A 23226-nucleotide genomic window follows, 5' to 3' on the forward strand; every position below is an offset into this window, starting at 1 on the left:
TGCATAAGGAAAATTCCAATAGATAGGTTAATAACATTGCTCTCATCCCAACTTAAATTTCGATTGATTTAAATTTAAAATCAATCAAATCGTTTTTTTTTCCTATTTTCACTATTATAATTTTAACAAACAATTAAGTTCTTGATTGTGATGTTGTTAATTTTTTTTATTTTTTAAAGAAAATTGCAGTATAAATAAATTTTCACTGGTAATAAATGTAAACGTCATTTCTTCCTCTTTCAAGTATCAAAATATTTGAGAAATGGAGAGGGAATTTATTTGAGATGGAATTCCTCCGGCATATCCACCTGGATTTTAATGAAATTAGGCGTGCGTTCGGGTTTATTTATTTATCGGGCAAATAGCTTCGTCGAGTGCACGCGCGACAGTCTCTTTCTCTCTTTTCTTTTGGGGAAAGTGGAGGGCAGGTAAATAAGACGTGAACCGAAATCGAGTTTGGCTGCTTTCGTTCCTTTCTCTCTTTATATCCCGGGGCCATTAGTTACTATGGCAGCGCTGCTCTTCTTCTTCTTCTCTTCTTTCAATAGACTCTCCCCTGGATGTGTACGGAGCAGCGAGCCAGGCAATAAAATTAATTTAACTTTGCACACACCATAAAAAAAAGCGGGCGGAGTGTGTGTGTGTCGTCTTGTTGCACATTCTTTACATGTTTTTAAGCGTGATGCAAGGCGACGCGGCACAATGCAATGGAGCCGTAAAGCGGACGTGTCGGGAACTTTAATTATCTCCACCGCACCGACCGCGCCGGTAAAAAGTGGCGAGGGCGAGAAACACCCTCTGGAGCTGCCTCCATAGAAAAGCCAACGATTCTCCTTGGCTTCCATTGAAATTCTCTCTTTTTTGCAGAAATTTTTATTACAAACGAAGACAATTTTTCTGCAGCCATTTCTGCTCTGCGTTAGCATTGGATTTTTTTTACAAAATGCTCCAGAAATCTTCAGCATTTCTCTATTAAAATGAGTGCTCGTGACGTGCAGGATTTTGTAAGGATTTCCCAAGATTTGGAAACAATGCAGTGAAGACATTGAAAGCAAAAAATGAGAAACTCGTGCAATAATGAGGGCGGGAGAAGGACACGTTCACGCAACATTGCCAAGTTGCGACACTGTGATGCATTATCCCTTGTCATTCTTTTTACATAGGATGCACTGATGAGTTTGCTTTTTATTCCTCTAGCCCCGGCAAAATGCACAATTTGTAGCATTAACAATTGCTTATGTTTGAAACACTACAATTAAATTTACTCTCCATAATATTTTTAATGTACCTTATTTTATTGTATTTGTATTTATTATAATCTTTTAATTCAATTTGAGAGTTTTCCCGACTTTTTTTGAAATTAAATTATGTTAACGAAATATACTTAGAATTTCAATTAAATCAAATAAATAATTAATAAAATAATTTGGCTTAGAAAAAAAAGATTAATGTTAATAGGATAAGGTGACTTGCGCAGATAAAACTAGCGAAGTTTATTGTTTCTTTATTTGAATCGGTTCAAAAATTAACTCTGTGTAGTATCAAATATGTTCTACCCAAAATTTTGCTTCATTTATCACTTACAGTTTATTTCCTCGCAATTTTTTTCAGGAGCAGTAAATAATTATGTCAAAATAATTAAAAGTCTTGAAAAAAAAATGAAAGCGAGATGTTTCATAACAATTTTTTTAAATAGTTCATTCAATCTAAAAGAATTCATCATTAATTCTCATTAAATTGTAATTCATTTCCTTTCCTTTAATTGCAGATTTGAATGCTCTCTGTGATGTGCCAATTTTCAAATTTCTCGACGCAAATATTTGGCAGTGTCACCGTCCGCCGTCTATCTTTCACTTCATTCTTTCAGCTGGCGAGATTTACTTTACCAATTACGTGACGGCGACCAGCTGGCGTTATAGCAGGTGAATCAGCGGCTCGTCTCCATGACGACGCTGGGCGAAATTGAAAATTAATTCAATTTGCTCAGAGTGACATGCTGGCGTTCAGACGCGCTTCGTCGTTTTAATTGGCACGACTTAGCGTATATTTAGAGAAGAGAAGGGTTTAATTCTGGAGTGAGTGAGTAAATGACGTGGATTCATTTCGATTGAAAATTCTAAATTAAAATTTAATTGAAGAAGAAGCACATCATTTGAAAATATAAAATAATTTAAAAATTATGCGGTTTTGATGAAAAAAAGTAAGGAACATCTTAGCCATAGAATAATAATTTTTTTATAGAGAGTGAAAAAGTTGAGAATTTAGCGTTTTTATTGACATCTTTTATGAAGCAAGAATTGCTTCAATTATAGCTTCCCGCAGAACGTGATTTCGTGGCCGGCATTTCCATTTGCGACTCTTGGTAGCTCGCGGTGCCAAAATATGTGCGCCGAGCTCAATTGGCCAACTTGTTGCTCGCGAGACGGAAAAATGACGAACAATAGCGCAGGGTGGGCGAGCGAGCGGCGGGACGATTTTCCGTCAGATTTGTCACAGCACAAAAGAAAAGCAGCGGTGGATTCGGGTTTTGTAAAATGAGACGACAGCGCACCGCACCGCTATTAAGCACAGAATTCACCTCCTCAGCTCTTAATCTACCCCCGAGCGACTCTCGAGATATGGCGGCGAATCGATAAACGAGAAGGCACACAAAGAGAGAAAAGAAAGATTACAAATGAGAGAAATTGAGAAAGTCTGATCGGTGTTGCTCCTAATTTTAATTCCAGTAAAAGTTCTGATTTTTTTTCTGAAATGCTTTTTGCTAGTAGGGTTTGAACGGAATCTCTGCATTTAATTTGACAAAATTTCTGTATAGGTTCTTGAAGTTGTTGTTGTGGAACCTTTTGGCACTTGAGGTGGTCATATTTGTTGAAATGAAATCCGGCTTCCTCGGTGGAGATGTTTCTAAATATCCTATAATATGTCTCAGCTTGGAGAGAAAATGAAATTTCTGGACATATTTTCGTCTACGACTTCCAAAGTTTTCTCAACAGAAACCCCATCATATAAATTATGTCCAAGTTTTGTCCAACGATTCTTTTTTTTTCTAAATAAATTGGTTTTCAACAATTGAATGTAAACAATGTATTGCAACATGAGGAAAAATAAAAAATAGTAATAGATAGAAAAGTGAAATTAAAGTTTATCAAATGTTTCTTTAAATAAAAAATTTAAATTACTTACAAACAAAGTGAAACCCAGTTTTTGGTAATGTTTGGTTAATTAATTTTGAGCTGCCGGTTGCAAACCTCCTGTGAATTGCTGATCGCCACTGATGCTGTCCTGGATAAGCAAGCAGGCCCTTAACTAAGTAAACTCGCGGGTTGCGGGAGCGGCCAATTTGAAATTTAGAACAAAGGCGGTGGGAATTAGCAATTCTCGAACCGCCCGCTGATAAATAATTCCGTACTGGTGAGCCAAACTAATTCACTCGGAGAGCGACCCGCACGCAAATAAATTCTCGACCTTTCGCCGGCGGATCCGAGAGCCAACTGCAACTTTCCCAGGCCGCTTTGCGCAAACACGAATTATGAATAGAGCGGCAGCCGGCGGCCAGATTATTCCGCGAATTAATTTCCGGCTGTTTCGCAAACAGCGCACAAGGAATGCAAGGCTGATTAATTAAGCCAGTATACGAAAATAATCCGCTCTCGCTCCCGATCAAATAGTCATGAGAGAGCCGAAAGTAATCCACGCACCCTGCTTTGGCTGCCACGACTGGCTGCTCGCGATAACCGCCCAATTTGCATGCGTTAAGGTGCAGCCGTTTTAAGCCGGCGCTGAGTTATGCGGTGCAGCAAAGCAAAAAGAGACTCGCTTTTTGCCGCCGCCTCCGCCGCTGCCTTATCGTGACCCCGTTTTGTGCTCGCCGATTTCTTCGTTTTTGCGGCGAGCCGATGCTGAAAGCGGTCGCGGCCAAAACGGAAGAAGCAGTTGGCTCCAAACCCGGAACTTCTTATCAACTAGAAATTCCAGCAATTCGGTTCACTGAACCATCCATATTTGCTTGCGTAACCATTGTTGGACTAATTTTCTTTTTAAATACTACATTTACAAAAACAAGCATTAAGTTTTGGGAAAATCAGTGATTTTTGTGGCGAATGAGAAGAAAAATAAGTGAATGTTTTTTTTCACAATACACAATAGTTTTTTATGCTAATTTTAGGTATAAATTTTTTAAATTTATTTATAAGCCATATTTGCATTTGATGATTGTCGGTGACATTATATCTTACAAAATCGGCGAAAAATCTCAAAATATGCAATAATAAGTTTTAATATACTCAAGGAATCTTTACTGACATAGTCAAATCTAGTGTTTCAAAAATGGTCATTAAAATTTCCAAATTTTTATCCAATTGAAAAACAAAAAAGGATCATATTATTGAAAAGACTTCATTTTTTACTATAAGGAGTCCTTACATATGTGATATGTGAATTAGATGCTTTTTTTTAATTAAATTGGTGAATTCAAACTTAAATTTTTACTAAGTTATATGGGCTTAATTAGTGCATTATTTTTTTTCCGACAAATGGGTTGAGAAGTTTCCCTTATTTTATATATCGATGAAGTGAAGTTTGCTCTCACTTTCTTACTCATGATTGAAATGATCTCACAATTAAGCCTGGATTAGGCCAGTAATTTATTGCAAGTGAAAAAATCAATTTTCTTCCGCAGCCATTTGAGGATGATTAAAAATAAACAAAACATTATTTTCTTCTCATTCCTATTCTAGATGAAACAAGTTTGAAATAAAACTCGAGTACAACACAGCGACTAATCCTTCATTCCGGAAAAGTGTGGATGAAAAACGCGCGCTTCTGGCAGAAATAAAGAAAGAAAGATTTTCCGTTTGTCGCGAGTTAAAATTTAAGAGGCAACTAATAAAAAACGTCTCAGGACTTTTAGTGCGGCCGCGGCTTAACAGCCCCCGCAGGACCTTAACTCGGCCATCCATTACCCGCGAGCTGCTCATGAATCACGCAGCCAGCCAGCCAGATATGTACCACGACATATACACACACAAGTTTCTTCTTCTCTCGCCAGTGATTAATGCGGGGCCATTTTTCGCGCTCATTACCAGACCAAAATCCACTGCGAACTTTAAATCAATCAGTTGAACGAGGTTTTTATATAGCCGGGGATTAATCGATGTCAAGTGTCAATTGTGCGGGTGTCGGTGGCAGACCCGCTCGCTCGTCATTGCTCTACGCCGCAATTTCAGCGCCATGGCAGCCGGTTATTAAAAATAATGAAGCCGCCCTTGTGTGCGAACGCCGGCCTGGATGAGACAAACTCTCTGCATTAAACAAGGTGATGAAATATTCGCGCTCATGCTCTCTCACTTCTGAAGGGCCATTTTTATGGGCCCGGCACTCATTTTCGGCCGAATTGCTCTTGGTCAGCGCCAGCCGCCCGCCGTAATTGGATTAATTTTACGACCTAGAATGCGCCGCGATGCGGTTCTGCAGCGGCCAAAATTTGTATCAAAAAGAACCAAATTATAACAAAAATTCATAATTTAATATCCGGTTTACTTTTATAATTACGAAAAACGTTTTGTTTAATCTGAAGTTAAAAATACTTTTTTTATCTTCTAAACGATGAGCTGTCCATTGAAATCATTTCAATAAAGTTTTATGAAACTGTGTTCTTCATAAAATATAACCAAGAACTGAATGAATCATTAAACTGCCAATAGGACTTTTTGGAAATATGAATTTATGCGAATGAAAATCCATTTTCTAAGTTTTTCTTGATTGAACGTGAGAAACTTTAATTAAATGAAAAGTGAGATGAGGAATAGAGCTAAATTTCACTATTTTCTGCTTTAGTAATTTTTTTCGAGGATTTAAAAAACAAAAATATAAATTCTGTGCAACATTCGCTCATTTTTTTTTTAATTAAAAATATTCATTAACTCCCATTGAAAATCTTCAAATTCAAGATTATTTAATTAAGGATTATTTTTAAGATTTTCATGAAAAAGTTTCATAACATTAAAAGTTGTGCAAAAAATAATGCAAGACAATTTTGGCAGGGACTGAGCCACAAGAGTGCGGGCGAGCCGAGGTCAAACTTCTCATATCTTGGCGGCGTGCACGTGATGGTCATCATCGCAGGCGGGTGGATTTTTTAATTAAAAGTGGAAAACGGGCTACGTGTGCGGAATGTGGGCTGAAAATCGAGAGGCCCGGGCGAAATATAATTAGCCGGCGAGAAGAGGCAACTTTTGGAATTTGCCGAAATTTCGCACCTTGGCAAGAAGGAGGGGGAGGAACATATCCGACTAAGGGTATTTATGTGCGAGCTAGGGGATGCAAATTAAATGAAAACAACTCTCGAGCCTCCCTTTGAGGCCGTAAAAAGTTTTTAAAAATGATTTTCACATGCAAATGCGCCGCCACTCGCTGCAGAGTTAATTATGAATCATGCATGAGAGCTGCTGCGGCGATATGATATTCACAAAGTACGAACGTGCGCGATAAAACAGCCGGCAGGTGATGTTTTACATTCCGTCTTGCGTTACATTTGCATACGATGCAGTGAAGGAGCCCACCATACAAAAGAACAAAAACGCATACACACAGCTGGGGACTTTGATCCGCTCTCTGTTTTGCAAAACGACGACCGACAACTGCCTGCGAAGATTGCGATTTCGCTTCAGGGTTGGAAAGTCACTGTTTTTTCTCTCTAATCTGGAGTAGATTTGGATTCAGAAAGTGACGATGGTTTGGTTTATTAACAATATTTGGCATTTATTTCACTTGTTTGGTGCAATATGAATTTAAAAAAAAAAAAAAAATAAGAAACAACAGATTTGAATTTAGTTAATTTACCACAAAATAACACTTTGATAATAATTTTTTTAATATCTTATGTTTTTAACTATCATTTGTTAATTTAAATTTAAATTTTTGACATTGTTTTAAATTAATTTATTTTGTTACTATTTTTCTTCAAGAATATTTTAGATGGTCAAAGTCCTACAAAGCTACTAATTGTAAAATGGATAAAATAGTTTGATAAATTATTTTTTGAACACTAAAATATTTAATTTGAATGAGCATGTCAGCATGTAAATCATTAAACACTAATGCTAATTACAATTTCTAAATGTGTTCAATGATGACATCAAAGTTAAATAAATGTATATTTATTCATTAAATACAGATTAAATAATTTAAAAAATGAAACTAGAGTCAAATCTAAGCTTTAATTTTAACCTCTCAATTCTTTAAAATCTTCGAAATTTAATTAAGGTTGTTTTAATTATTCTCTGAAATTGGATCCAATAAGATAACATGAGATATGAATTTCAAAAACTGCTATATTTTGCTGGTGCCAATTCTCTCACAATGTTTACATTGCAATAATATATAAATATTCTTAAAACACATTAACGTCATTACCAAATGACAAATTTAATTATTATTCACCAATTCCTTAAATTATTTAAAGTATATAAAATATGATTGCAATTCGAAATTTGGTACATTTTTTCACAATTTAATCAATAATTAAAAATGTGAAATTCTCAATTCTCATGCAAGTTTAGGACGGTTAATTTTGTGTTCCCATTAGGGAAAAACTATAATATAAGTTTTGCACAAAATAAAAGTAAAAGTTGAGCGCTTCAGTCGTCGTGTCCGGAAATTATAATGCGGAAAGTTTTGTAGAACAACCGCCAAGCTGCTCTCGTCTCGACAAAGAAGGGCAAGGCGGCGTTAATCAACTTTGAAGAGCGTTGCTCAATTATTCAGCAGACCGGAGGCCATCTTGGATCTTTAGCCGCGCGAGATGGATTCGCAGGTTTTTATTCCTCTGCTGTATCAATTTCCGATCGGAAAGCGAGGAGAAAGAAATTGCGCAAGAAGAAGAAGAAGGAGAAGTGGAGCGGAATCTGCACGTTGCAGCCAGGGTGTTGTAATTGCAGTTGAACAACAGCTGCTGGAGCTGCGCGGAGGAGTGGGATGCATAATTGAAATTGGAAAAGCTAAAGGACAAAGCGCTCTGCAGAGGATGATATTCCATTCCGTCAGAGAGGTTGCTGTTTGTCTTTGGCTGCCGCTGCTGCGATTATTAATTAACACAACCACTCCAGAGCTCTCGCCGAGCGCAATAATGGAAATATCACTGCCATGTACAACGGGCTAAACAAACTCGGGCGCAAACGCGATGAATTATTAGCCAGCCTCCGAGTTGCGTTTTGGCGAACTGCAAACATCTCCGACGTTTTTTCTCCTTTGTGTGTCAGAGGAGAAGAAACTCTCCTAGTCGGTCTAGTGGGTCTTAATTAATGGAAGTGCATGCCACTCCGACGAGTTGCAAGTTTGAGACTTAGACGATTTGATTAATTGGCTGGAATGGTACATATTTGAGCTGCGTGAAAGTTGTAAGTTGGGATCAAGTGAAGGCACAAAATAACTTCTTTTCAATTTTCTTCAAAAAGGAAAGAAAATACGAAATTTAAATAAAACCTAATTTGTAGTTAGAGTCGACTAAGCAATTATAAATTTGAAATTTTTATTGACACAGTTGAAATAGCGATTTAAAAATTCATGTTGAGACAGAGCTCAACCTCAAAAGCAATAAAATTATTTAAATTCAGGACCAATATAAATGCCATAATAGTACTGGATTAACTAATCAGAATCAACTCCCCTTGGGTTTAAAATTTATTTGGTGGAAAAGCTGGTGAACTTTCTCAAAAAATCTCCTTTTCACTCACTGAAAGGAAAAAAACTGATATTTATTTGAAAATAATTTTAAAATTCCTGATTTTAACTTGATTTCTTAAATTGTTCTTTTTTTTAAATTTAGCAACTGTTTTTGTCTTGTTTCTGCGAAGTTGAAAGGGATCAATCAATTGGGTTTCGCTGGGAAACTTTGAAAACAAAGAATATTCATTTGCGATAGTGATAGTGGGGCGATCTCGAGCGACAACTTTTACTCGCTTGGAAAGCGGAAAGCGGCATAGCTTGTCATAACTCGGGTGTGCAACGTTATAATGCGGAAAGTGCGAGATAAGGCAAACGACGCGGCCGAGGAAAAACATTTTCAAGAGAGACAGAAAAATAAAGGAGCGAATTGATTCTTTTCTTTTTATCAAAACTCCTCTCGCTTGTTTGCGTCTCTTCCGTGCAACACAATCGAAAACAGCAACAATGGGTTGCGCGTTTTATTTTTTCCTCACTCGATTCACCGCCGCGGAAAGATCGTAAAACTCGATTATATTTTTCACTCGTCGTCGTGACACACGCGAAAAATGACGTTTTTCAATTAATATTTCGGCCCATAAATATTTCACGTTCAATTTTAACGGCCGTCGTTTTTCATGTTTAATCAAACACACGGCGGTTGGTAATAAAAGCGGTGGAATTTTCTTTCCAAGACCGTCGAGATTGGATTTTTTTTCATCAATACACGAGCGATATTTAATTTATAGCTCTCTCTCGTTATTCCAATGTGCGGCGGCGAGGAGCAGGATTGAAAGAGCTCTGAGCGCCGCGGTTTCAATTTACGACCGATCCACAAGCAATCTGTTTTATTAATCTGTTTTACGGCCACTCTAATCACGTGGAATAATTTCGATGGGCGTCCGAAGGAATAAAAATTGAATGAATCCATTTTTACCCTGAAACTAATATTTAAATGAATTTATTATTATTATTTTTTTTTTTTTTTGTAATTTCTGCTTTGATTTTCTTGAAACATTAACTTAATCTCTGCCTTGTAATTTCAAATTTTGTGATTGCTTGCAAAGTTGGAAGCAGTATGTTTATTTAATTTTGATTTTTTTCTGTTTATATGCTTACAAAATTAAAATGATTTTCACAGTATTATTATCAAAATATTCAACGACACCGTTTTTATAAATTTTATTTTTTAAACCCTTTATATTAGTTTATTCAATTTTTTAAATTTAATGGAAGTTTATCTCACTCTTTTTTAAAACAACATTTTTACGTTCAAAAACTTTGTTTCATAAAATTAAAATCCTCTTTCGTCTTGTCTATATTTTTCTTCTGGGATTGTTAATCATACTTTAGTCGAATCTCTCGCGCTGAACCACTTCTTGCACAAGCAAAATATAATTATTTGCCGGGCTCAATGGAATCATTGGGTGTTGCTCCAGATTTGTTAGTCTCGTTGTGCATTCCGATCGGTTCGAGCGGCGGCTCTCAAAGCTACCGCCGCGCTCGCGCTTATACGTGACGACAAATTAATTATATATTCAGCTGGTGGAGCCGAGCGAGAGGCGGCAGCTTTGTAATCCCATTTTCCGCCATCCATATTTATAATTAAACAAATTACATCTGCAAAGGCACTCGCCTAATCCCGACGCATACGTGCGTGAGCCCCTAATGAGTTATGCATCGTGCCGAGCTCTCTCACAAAGACAAAGACGGTTTCGTTTGCACCACTCGCTGGCAAGCTACTTAATAAGTAGCACCACAACTCTTGCTTCAAATTTGCACACGGAATACTTGAGCAGCTCTGTCTTGCCTTGCAAGATGAGCAGTTCCACATACGTGTGTTTGTTGAGAGCAAAGCGAAAATTGTTTCCACGCAGCAAAGTGCCGAAAGTTCCAGATAAGTCTGAATTCAGGCACGGAAAATTTGTTTGCGACGCAAAGTGTCTCGATTTGGATTTAAACAGTTTCAATCATAAAACCGAAAATGACAAAAAATCTTATGTTCAAAGCTTCAGTAATGATGTTTAGATAATTTTAACAAATTTCAAGAAATGATTATTTCGGATTATTTAAAGTCCGACATTTTTTTTTTTCAAATTTAAGATCAATCATTGAAATATTTTACTATTGAATATTTGATGATTTATCTTTTTGTGTTTTAAAATACTTTTGATAAATAAATATAAACTATAAATTAGGTAAACTTATAAAAATTAAAACTTAAAACTGTACTTTTTTGTTATTAAAAAAATTTGTATTTAAAAATATTCTGCTTTTCTTACAAATGCATACAAATTGAAATTCCCGTGATAGAAACTGCTTCTCTGGTCCTGAATTCAAAATCAGCTACTCGCTCACATTTGCTTCGCGAATTCCCTGCTCTGCTGCGTCTTTTTGTCTCATAATTTTTCCTGCCTGAAATTCCATTTCGCAAACAAGTGCGCCATAAAATTGGATTCCCCGCCAAGAGCAGCAGCCGACGAAATAATGCGGCACGGAGCGAGCAAGAGGGAGGAGGTCCGCAGACTTCATTTTTATTAATATTGTGCATGATGAACGTGCGCGTGCTCCTGCGAAACACGCAACCCGCACAACAGCGTTCCCAGCGAAAAGCAATAAACGGCGAAAATTAGTTATAAACAAGACCAAACACACATTTGCTTTTAGAAAAGGCTTCTCCACTAATGATTTTTTGCTCTTCAATTAGAAAAAAAAATACAAATTGAAATGGATGACTGAATTTGAAATGGCGATTAGAAAAATTCGCACTCTAAAAGGTTCATCATTTCTCGCGAAAAGCATTTGAACCTCGAGGAGCGTCTTTCTTTCCAAGTCATTTATTTGGACCAAATTAGCAAGATATGAATTTAATTTAAACTAACCAAGATTCAAATAATATTTTCAACTCTGAGAAGTGCAAGTTTTTCAATCATTTCAATAATAAAGTTTATAACCAGAGGCCCTTAAAACAGAAATGTGACATAAATTAATTAACTTGGAAACTTTTTGAGAATCTCTTCGGTCGTATAAGTGCAATTGGCGGGGTCGTAAACCCGCAGCTGCATCTGCGAGTGCAATAAAAGCATATTGATTGCTCTCGGGGCCCGTCAGAGGAGCGCAGCTCATCAACTATTAACCGGCAATTTGGCTAATTGCGTTTGCTAGTCGCTGGGGCCAAGCGTCGACACACAGACAATAATGTTTAATCAGCCCATCCAATATTTTAATCAGTGGACCGAAATTAAAATGAATGGCTGCGGATAATTGGGACTTATGGCATGGACGGCGCGGCTGATTTACGCCAAACCGATAAATTTCTTTCAACGCTAAAGGGAAAACATGGGTTTAATTAAATGCGGCCCGAAAATTGGCAGTCGTGTTTTTCACCGAAATTGAAATTTTTTTACCTCGTCTACCAAAATGGAAATTAGTAAAAGTAAAAACGGAGGGAATACTACTCACTGATAAATCTTTTTTTTTTAAATTTAAATTGTTTATTTATAAAAGAGTTTAGTTTTTTTCATGAATTATGCATAATGCTAAATATCGGCTAATATGCATAAATTTCTAGAGTATAAGATAATTAAACACGGACAAATGGACAATATTACTGCCTGAAAAGCAACCCTAAAATAAATAAAGGAAAGGGGTTTCAGTTTTTATTATTTTCAAAACTTTTATTTTTCATTTTTAAATAATTTAGGCGAATTTTTTTATCAATTCTTATTTCAGCTTATTATTTAGAAGATGAATTAATTCAACAATTTTCAACATTTTCACAATTACAGGGATTCTCGACTGAAATGACATGTGAAATTCAAAACTTAAATTAATTATTAAATCCTTTCCTCCCTATTCTCCATGAATAATTTACGTTGCTGACATTGAAAAAAACTCATTGTTGTTTCATAGTTATAAGAAAAATCTTAATAAAAAGAAATGTGTTAAGTAAGGATTCAAATTGTATATAAAAAATAATAAAAATGCAATCAAATTTTAATATAATAGCTTTATAAATTCAACGTATTAATATAAATGAAAGTTAATTTAAAAAATATTTCAATTAAATATTAAAGCATTAAATTGCAAAAAATTTATATTATTTTTTAATTGCTACTTTTAAAAATAAGTTTGAATCAAGTTGGAAAATTGCTGGTCCGCGGTGAAGGTTTTGGAAGGCGACGGCGGAATGCTAATATTGGCCGCGTGCGCGTGCCTAACGAGCCGGGAAAAGAGTGACGAGTTAGGCAGCGCCGTGCGACGCGCCCGTCGAGCAGATTGCATAACCCTCGCTCGTTCGCACACTCGCGGCTGCATTGTTCTGCCCCGATCCGTTTTCACTTATGTATTTATTACGCGGCGCCATTGTGTCCGACGCCGACCTGACGTATGCAAATGCCCATTGTTCGGCGGACGCCGCATTCAGCTCTGTTTGATGTGGTCTGTCAAAACGGCGTCCACTCCTCCGGACGCTAATTCATGCGGACGCCCTCGACGCCTCGCTTCCGAAGCTGAATGCGAAACCCAACTGCTTTTTGTGTTTGCTAAAAACGCGAAAATCCACTCGGTGCCTCGTCGGATGCTGGCTTTGGTTCTGATCGTTCTAAAAAATGTACGGTTTCGTATATATTATTTGATCATAATGTGAGTTTAATTTATTAAAACTTTACAAGGTTATCTAAAAAATAAAATTTTACTGATCACAGACATTATAACTTGCTTTTCACTAATGACAAATGATTGAATGTAAAGCCTGAACATCACACTAGAACTTAATTTTAATTATTGCGAACATACAAAATATCAAAATAGCGGCTGTATTATAAATATTAATTCATTTTTTTTTAAATAAATGGCATTTATTTAGTAACGCAGTTACTAATTTTTATATGAGTCGGTTTGAATTGAATGAAATTGAAAAAAAAATTGTTCTTAAATATAAAAATTATGTTAAAAATCGTATTTTATTGTAATTTTAATATGATTAAAAAAAAATTAAAATTTTATGTTTTGTCAATTTCAATCCATTTTCTCTCATGATATGATTTCACTTGTAAAATTGTTTTTGAACATGTCAAATTTTGCCATCTGGACGATTCTCGGGGCGCCAAATTTAATTAGTCGGCAACTTTTTGCAGCTTGACGGCTGCAATCAAAGTTTAATCGGGTTCGCTGCTGCTCGTAAATAATGGAATTACGCGATTTCAGTCGGATTGCGCGAGCGCTCCTTGCGCGCGAGATAAATTATTAATTGGAAATTGGATTAAGTCCGGGGCGCTCGCATCGACCGGACATAATTCTTCCCTCTTTTCTTTCTTTCGTTCGCAGCCGGCGGCGGCAGAAGGCGAACGGATATCTGCATTTCAAAGGAGCCTCTTGAAATTCCGGCCGTCCGGTCGAGCAGCGCGAAACACCAGCCTCTCGATTCTCTTAGGTTATTGGAATTTGGGCCGCGCCAGCAAGATGGCTAATAAATAAATCTTGCCGGATCAGCGTGCCTCCTTTTCCTTTATTTATATGCCTGCAGTTTTCCCCAAACGGAGAGCGGCTCCGACAAATGAGTGGTTTCGCAACAAACAGTGCATTGAACGGGAATGAACCATTATTTCATCAGTATAAATCAACTTTAATTTAATCTTGCTATCTGGATATGATTTTATTTTTTATTTTTCAAAAAATAATTACTATTGTATTTAACTCTATTACAATTTTCCTTCTATCAGCAAATTTTTTGACTCTTGAGGAATTCAATGACCAAAAAGGTGCAGAATATTTTTGGTTGAATTTAGAAGAGAAAATTAAATTTTATAATATACGTATTTCCATTTTTTTTTGTAACTTGTTAGCTGATTTGCTGAAAAATTTAAAAAAAGTTCAGCTATTGCCCATTGTTGTATAAATTTATGACGTGTAAGAAAAAATTTGGCATTTTATTTCCTCAATAAAATCGAAAATAAAAAACAAAGATTGCATGATTTTATCAATTGAATCTAAAATTTTGTTATAAACCTCTAGAATTGAATTGCTGTCAATTTTTTTTAATGGGATATATGTACAAGCTTTAATAATCATTTCTAAATTAACCACCGGTAGAAAATAAAGAATAGAAATTTTCAACATTTTATCAGAATTTGGCAGCAATTAAATAATCATGAAACCCGTCCTTAAAGTAAATTTAGCCAGTTTTCAACAATATTTTAATTTTTTTATTTGATTTTTTTTTACATAAATGATGATCTCAAAAACTTTATAATTTATATTTAAAAAAATTTGAATTATTAAAAGAAAATATCCATTTTATTAATAATTCCATTCCAAGACCGCTTATTTTTAAGCCATATCCTTCAAAGGCTAACACTTATACCCTATTTTGTGTGTGTAGAAAAGTGCTTGAAAGTTGCCCCGTGGCCAGCGGAGTTGGAAAAGTTTTGCCCGGAGTGGTGATGGCGTGCGGCAAATTTATCAAGCTTCGGAGAAAACACCGAATTTTTTCCCATGCCGGGGATATATATTTATTAGTGTTTGTCATCCGTTGGTGGGCGGGTCGGTCGTCTGGGCGGCGAGTGTTGCCAAAATGCAGCGCACGTGATTCATGGCCGCGTGCAATAATTTCGACTTTTGCGGCGGGCGCGGCGTTTGTTGGTCGGGGTATTGATCCGGCTGGTTCGGCGCTTCGCCGCCGAGAGAGAGGCACCCTCGAGACCCCGGCATGTGTTGCACCCCCGATGCAAATGAGGCCGGCACGCGAAAATCAGCCCGGGAAAGAACTAGTTGAAAACTGAAAATTACAATTTCGTGCGCAAACAAGCAGCCCGAATTAAAAACAAATATTCCAATGGAAATATTATGCGTTCCTGCTAAAACGCGGCCGCTAATGAAATTTAATTCGAGCCAGCCAGGGTAAATACGCGGAGCACGCACGACTGCTGTTTTAATTAGAAGAAATGGTGGCGAGACCTCCGGGAAAAAATAACAAAAAATAAATCCACGGAGGTGCAACTAATTGTAAGTACACACAGTTAACAGAAATTAGAATCAACTCGCGGCTCAAATATGGAGTAAATTAAAAATTAATTTTTAATTATTAAAATCATTAAAATATTTTGTATATTTATTTAACAATTTAAAATTCCGCGTTCAGAACTGATTTTATTACGTTAAGATTGGGGTGTTGGATTTATGCTTCCTATATTTATTGAAGTTTTTAGACAACAGTCAAAATAAAATATTTATTTATTATAGACTTTGTAACATTTTTGCATATAAAAATTGCTTCATTGATAATCAGTAAATCTAATCAAAAAGAAAGAAAAAAAATTGTATTTCTTAAGGAGAAGGAAAGACCAACTTGATGTGGAAGATGCAATTCCGTTGGTTATTAAAACAGGATTGTGAGCATTTATTGACAAGCAACAATTGAATTTATTCGAATAAATGATTTTAAAATGAAAATAAATTTATCCCAATTGCTGAAGAAGATTGAAAAGTTTTATAAAAATCCAGGTTTTTTAATCTTTCTAGGCTCCAAAGTTTGAATTTTAGTTTTGGAAATGAAAAATATTTTCTAGATGACTTTCATTTCCAAAAATGAAAAAGATGCCGTAAAACGACAACAACTTTATCTGTTCCATCAATTTAACAACATATTTCACAATTAACTTTCTTAAATGCCCTGATACCATTAGAAACAATTAATTTAAATTTAATTCCTATTCATTCCCATCGTTTTCCTTGAACGTTTCCAGTAAATAATTAGAGCTTTTAAGTGTAAGAAGCATAAAAAGATTCTTGAAAATTTATCCTGCATGTGCTCCACTTTCACACGTTCCGAGAAGAACACGCCGTTGGCACCGAACGTCGTCTGGCTGCACCTTTTGCAGTAGAATTAGATTAGTCATTTGGCCGCAGCGAAAGGCGCTTTGCCGGCGTCATTATCTCTCTCTCGCAACCGATTTGCATAACTCGCATGGAATTGCGGAAGTCACGAGGAGGGTTGAGCGGCGCGATAATTCATGAGAATAAAAGTGTGCAGTGTATTTGCATGTTATCACCCGACGGGACGAATTTCCTCTGGCACACCCACACAGGTACAAATGTACACAAACTCGGCCGTTTTACAACTTCCGAGTAAGCGGCGGGCGTGTTTGCACAGCACAAGTTGCTGCTGCTGCGTCATTAAGCGCCCCGCGATTGCTAATTACACGCACGTACTACCCCATCGATTTGCCCGTTTGTTGCTATTGAAAACACTTGGAGTGCTGCTAAATTAAGATTTAGTGCATTAATGTAAATGGATTCCAACATTAACTATGGCAACATAGACCATGGCAAAATTGCTGCTTCGCTTTTAAGACAATTTTATAGATAACAATTAAATAAAAAAAATCTCTTGTTCTCTCTTTCTACTAAGTTTTTCAGAAATCATAAAATAATAATGACGATTAAAAAACAAAATTATTGAAATACCATTGTGAAATTTAATGAATAAAGAAAATCATTACAATTATTCAAGAGGTGATTACAATTATCTATAGTATTATTTAATACATTCAATTATCAGTGTTCGGTGGCTCGTGTTTATATATTTTTTCTTCAAACTAATTATATTTTCAGCAATCAATTAAATCATTATTGATCCAGATTTTTTTACATAGTATACAATATAAGTTAAAATTATAGGAAATTTTAGAAAATAAATTAAAAACCACCAAAAATTTAATGTTATTTAAGTATTTAAAACTTCTAAAATAATTAATTTTGTAATAAAATTATAACTTTATAAAATTAAGCGATGAAATAAAAGGTAAATTTCACAAAAATTAAAACTGGGCCTAATTTCATTGTATCGTGAGGAAAAATAAATTAAAGACACTTAGAATTTATTCAATTTTTCAGCGAAACCCATTTAAAATTATCTTCAAAATTAATCAATTCTAGATGAATTCTAATAATTCCTCTATCAAGCGAAATTCCAATCTTCATTCAAGAATGAGACCGTAGCGTAATTGAACAAAGTTCAATTTACATTCCTTCATTATCTGGGTGGCAGCCAAGGTATTCTGCGTCTATCTCTGTTCGTTCAGATCGAAACCATTCCGGCAGCAATTCAGCCGGAATCAATTTGCCATTACGCAAATAGAGATTACTGACTGGGGGGTTGCATATATATAGTACCTGTCTTTAATGGGATTAAATGAGTGGAAACTGCGCGCGCGGAAGAAGGAAGATGGGGTCGCGGAGCAATAAATTGTAATTTGCCGATAATTCGTCGGTCGGATTATACGAAAGGCGCGAAAATTCTAAAAAAGAAAATATTCTTACTTGTCCTCGAGGATGTATTTGTCGCCGTCGCTCTCGACGCACACGCCCTTGGACTCGATGAAGGAGTTGTTGACGTGCAGGAGGTTCACCATGCCCGAGTGGAACCAGTTGCCACTCCAGACCTCCGGGAAGCGGCAGTTGGCTGAAACAGAAATTATTTTGTTAAGCTCTGCTTTTAGTGAAATGAGAAAATCTATCAGTGTAAAAATCGAACGAAGGAGTATTTTTTCCTTTCCTCCGTTTGGGGTTGAATGGAGAAGAGGGGAAAAATGCATTTTGGAGAGGATAAGTGCAAGGTTTAAGGAGCTTTTGATGAGTGATGTTAAAGGGGATGAGATCGTTCGCCAAAGTTTTCTGTATTATCGATTCAACGTAAGCACACGCGGGAACCGCAGCTTTTAGTTAGTTACCTCGCTCCCTCTCAGGCCGAATCTTTGCTCTGCCGACCTTTGCTGCAACTTAAATTACTTCAAAAGGCTCTTTGAACTTGTTAAATTGCCAGAGTTTTCTTTCAAATCCGAAAGGCTTTTAAGCGCAGATATAAATTTGGAGAAAGTTAAAAAATTTTAAGGAAAGCAAATCTTTCATTAAAATGATTAAAATAAAGAAAAGGAATTTGAATAAAATTGTGTTATTTTCATGTCACGACATCTAACTGTCTTCACCACATCAGCCGAATGTTTAGAAATTTCACCACATCATGTTGAGGAAAATTTTATTTCACGTTTTGCAGTGAAAAAAATTTTTCTCGGTGGCCTGTGGCCCTCCTGGCCCTTGGTGGCCCCCAGAAAGTCCGGGCCACACAGGTACTAAATCCGTCACTGCGAACGTATGTAACCGGCCCGACATTTTGTTGCCTAAATCAAATTAATGTGGTAAAATTTGTTGATTAATGTGTGGATTTTCTTTGATTGAACAATGGTAAATATTTTTCTGCAAAATATAAATGGCGAGGCACTTTGAAGCAAAATATTAACAATTAAAATGGGAATTTTTGAACAAATATGAATTGAAATTAATATTTTTACTAATCATTCTACATCTCAAATCGCGTTTGTTCCGGAAATCTCAAGAGTTTAAGAAATTTACGTTCATAAAAAAATATTAAAACCTTCAGAAAAGTTCCCCGTAGAGGTAGCAATAAGTCAACGACCTTGTGCAAAGAAGAGAAAAATCGTGCGCAAATTGTCTCGCAAGACGACGGAGCAAAAAAGGGGTGATTGCGGTGGTGCGGAGGCGCGAAATGAGTGAATCATATTTGTCTCCGCCGGCTGCTCTCATTTCGGATGCAAATTGCCGGCGTCGCGGCGGCAAAGTGGGTCAGGCAAGGACGCCCGCCCAACCGCCCCAGCCACCCACCAATTTCCATTTTTCCATTATCATTGTTCGCAGACTCAGGTGGCGTTCGTTCCGATAGCCGTGCAATTATCCGTCCCTTATATTCTTTCGGTTGCCACGGCGACGAACCAACGAGAAATTGTTCTTGAAATTCGCGGCGTCAGCGGCAGCAGCAGGCCAAGGTAGATTTCCTCGGGGACGTCGTCCGATCCGAGAAGCGTGTGTGTCTCATTAAATGAAAAGCCGACCGGTCTGGTCGGTCGGCGAAAATGAAACGGACGCCGGAATTTGCATCGGATCTGTGTAAATATAGGCGGCAGACTGTAAATAAGTCGAGAAGGAAAGAAAGAAAGGAGGACGAATCGCCAAATAATGCGCGCGGCTCATGAATAAAACAACGAGACTCGTTCGTTCTTTACTCCTTCGGTCCCGGCGGTAAAAAGTGACCAGAGAAGAGAAAAGTACATACACGGCTCGAAACAAGCAGCTTTCAAGGCCGGTGGAACAACTTAAGAATAACGAGCGAGACGTTCGTATTCTATACTTTGAAAAAAAAACGGATTTTCGCTTTTGTATAGAAATCATAAGTAATGTGCTTAAATATCACGTAAAATAAAAAACAATAAGATACGAAAATAATTACACATTAATTTTATTCACTTTTCATTTTTTATATGCCGGTTTTTTACATCTCTCTAATCATCTTGTGAGTAAATTTTTATTATTATTTATGGTTATTTGTTTGAATTGTAGCAAAAAAAAATTTAATTGAAAATAGAAGACAATTGTTGTTGGGGTGTGGGACTTTGAATTGTTTCAAGAATAAGGCAAATATTTTGCTAAATTTCCGAGATCAAAGATTCTCATCAGCGTCTATATTGTTTTTTGAAAATTTGAAAGTTATTTGCCATAAAATTTTACAAACCATGTCGTTATCATACAAACGGTAACAAGATTGTTCCTTTATTTTTATTTTGCAAATACAGCTTTTCAGGAGAGGAATAAATTTTTCATAAATTTTACGCTGACAATTTAAAAATCCAAAAAAAATCCCCAAATGAAATATAATTTCAACGAGATTTTTTTGCGCATGATCTTTAAATTTGCACAGGTTTAATCTTTTTTAGTCCGTTTCCAAAAATATGGCATTTTTTTGTCGAATGTTGTTTTTGTCCATTTTTTTTTGCTTAAAGTATTTCATGCTTTCAATTTTATGAATTTGAATGTATTTGAACAGTGGTAAAGTGAATCAACTACATAATATTTGGAAATCTGATTATTTCTTTAATCGTCAAAACATATTGACCCTTTTGAGTAATTTAGCAAAGATCAATTATTAAATTAATTAAAATAAAAGATCTTTGACTGAAATGAGCCGTCACGACTCATCTGCACTAGACTCGATTTTTATCTCGGGATAAAATATTCACATTGAATCAAGTTTCTCATTTCATTTCAAAACACATTCTTCACATTACGCGGAAAATATATTATTTCAGTCCAACTCTTGGTTGGCAGCTCTTGTCGCCTTTCACGAATAACAAGCGCACGAACAAAGCCGCAAAGTTCACGGTTTTTTCTTTGCTCTTGTTGCGAAATGCTGAGAGCAGAGGAAGAGAAGGTGCGGTTCGTGCGCGCAACAAAAGAGACTTTGAGGGAATTCAACACGAATTTCTAATCTGCGTCCGTCCGAATTTCGCCGGCGGCCCGGATTCAAAGCGACCGCAGAATCCATGTTCATTTTTGGGCGAGTTTGAAACACAATCCGGCAGATACCGCAACAAGAGCTCATGCGACTGCCATTATATGGCAAGCAGGCAAGGGTTCCGCAGGTGCGGGGGATCGATAGCGAGCGCCGCATTGGAATGCCGCCTTTAATTATGGCAGACACCCTTTGTGAATTAGCGGGCGCATCTCGGGTTCGGCGCGCGCTTGGAATGCAGCGGCGTTCCCAGTGCACCGGAATAATCGGATGAAATGAGCGATAATCGATTGCAAGATTCAGTGACGAAATGAGATTTCCCAATGCGTGCAAACTATGCGCGAAAGGAGCAGTTGGTGGTTTTCATTAACAACAACAAGAAGGCACAAATTGCAGATCATGTACTAGAGTTTCATCTGTACTTAGCTGCAGCAGCCATATTGGACAAAAAACGTATCAATTAACTAAATTTAAAAGCAAAACCAAGTTTATGTAAGAATGTGGCTAAAGCAGCTGTTGAAAAAAAATGATCGGCTCAAAAATTATCATGATTTTTTTATGTCAACAAAACTTTTTAGAATTAGAGACTAGCACCCCCCCCCCCCATAAAATAATTAAAATAATCTAGAGATTGGTTTTAAACTCATTTAATTAAATTTCAAAATAATTTTTCTTCCATTTTGGCCTAATTTCAGTATTAAAGTTTTTAAATTTGTATACATTTCAAATTCTTAACAACAGTTTTAATTTTAAAATTCTTTCATTAAACCATTTCTATTTTTTTCCACGTGTAAAATAGCACAAAGTTAAAAAAAAAATGAAATGAAAAGATATTCCATGAATTTGTATATAACAGCAAAAAATTAAGATTTGACAGTTTCTTGAATTAAAATATGGGCGTCTTCTGAAGTTATTCTTTATTTAACTTTCCAGCGGTTGCACGTAAACCAGCTAAACGAAGTTTTATGTTCTGGAGCGGAAAAATAAACGAATCGCGTGCCGCCGCCGCCTCCGCAACCGCGCTGTTTGTACATTATTTAATTAAGACGCGTGCTGGTGATAAAAATTAGCCGCGGCAAGTTTCGCCCGGATTAATTAAACAAATCAGCCGACCACGTAATTATTTCGCTTTTCCGTCTTGATTATGAGCAGAGAGACTTGAGCCGCGTCGACAGCGCGGAAAACATTCGAGCCAGAAACGGACGGACCGATCTTTATCTTTAATGGATAAAGTTTTCAACCGGCAACTGCTGGCTTTTTCCTACCAACTTTTTTCATATCAACTTTCACTCTCCCTTTGCTCTTTTTCTTCTGCTTGTAATTATCCTGGTCTGGTTAATTCCAAATGGCCAGGTTTGCAAACCATTACAGACGATCTCGGAAATTTTTTGATGTATTTTTAAATCAGAATGTAAATTTTTGAACAAATTAAGTTTAAATTTGATGCTTGGTTCAAACATTCTTAAATAAATTGATTTAATTTAAATGTCTGAGTGTTCAATACCAAAATTAATATTAATACAAATGTCCAAAGTTTGATTTGGTCATTTCAAAGTTTGGACGTAAATCATGGAACGTAACGAGGCTGTTTTTTCTTCTTCTCTTTTGGCTAAACGGCCGCCAATTTATCTCTGCGAGACAAAAAGCGAGCGTTCCATTCAATCGACGTTGGCGGATGATTGCGATTGCGGCCGCATTACGCACGGCGATTGCGTCAATTTTTTATTTCGTCGGGCCGAAACTTTTATACTCCGTAATGGAATACCATAAACTTTTCATCCCCTGCGGTCGTAAAAAGAGCCGCCGCACGCACGCCCAAAAGAGCTGCTGATCCCTTTCCGCTCTCTTTCTTTCATTCTCGATACAAAAGTTTTTCGCTCCAAATCCGTCCGAATCCCCGAACAAAGACCGATCGTAATAACGGCAATTATTATTATTGTTCGCTCACTCCACTCATTTTCCGACACACCTTTCACGCGCGCCCCATCGATATTTAATTGTTGTAGCGCAGCCAACCAACTTGCTGAATGGAAATCAGAAGGAGACGCAAAGGCAGATTAAATCAGTTTGCTGCCTCTGATCGTAAAAAACGGTTTTAAAGCTGAAAAAAGAAAAAGAACATTTATTCACTTGAAAAATGTGATATTTTTATGAATTTGAACACA

General features: G+C 36.6%; 1 protein-coding gene across 1 annotated transcript in view; it reads right to left on the reverse strand.

Moving 5' to 3' along the window:
- LOC132205844 (uncharacterized) overlaps positions 1-23226 on the reverse strand; it is a 148070-nt gene that overhangs the window by 20544 nt on the left and 104300 nt on the right. Inside the window, exon 3 of the mRNA XM_059635173.1 lies at positions 18022-18163. Coding sequence (XP_059491156.1) covers positions 18022-18163 — 142 coding nt within the window. The remainder of the gene's footprint in view (positions 1-18021; positions 18164-23226) is intronic.

The sequence above is a fragment of the Neocloeon triangulifer genome, unplaced genomic scaffold (assembly GCF_031216515.1).
Source record: "Neocloeon triangulifer isolate White Clay Creek 2 clone unplaced genomic scaffold, ASM3121651v1 ptg000001l, whole genome shotgun sequence".
Classification (NCBI taxonomy): Eukaryota; Metazoa; Arthropoda; class Insecta; order Ephemeroptera; family Baetidae; genus Neocloeon; species Neocloeon triangulifer.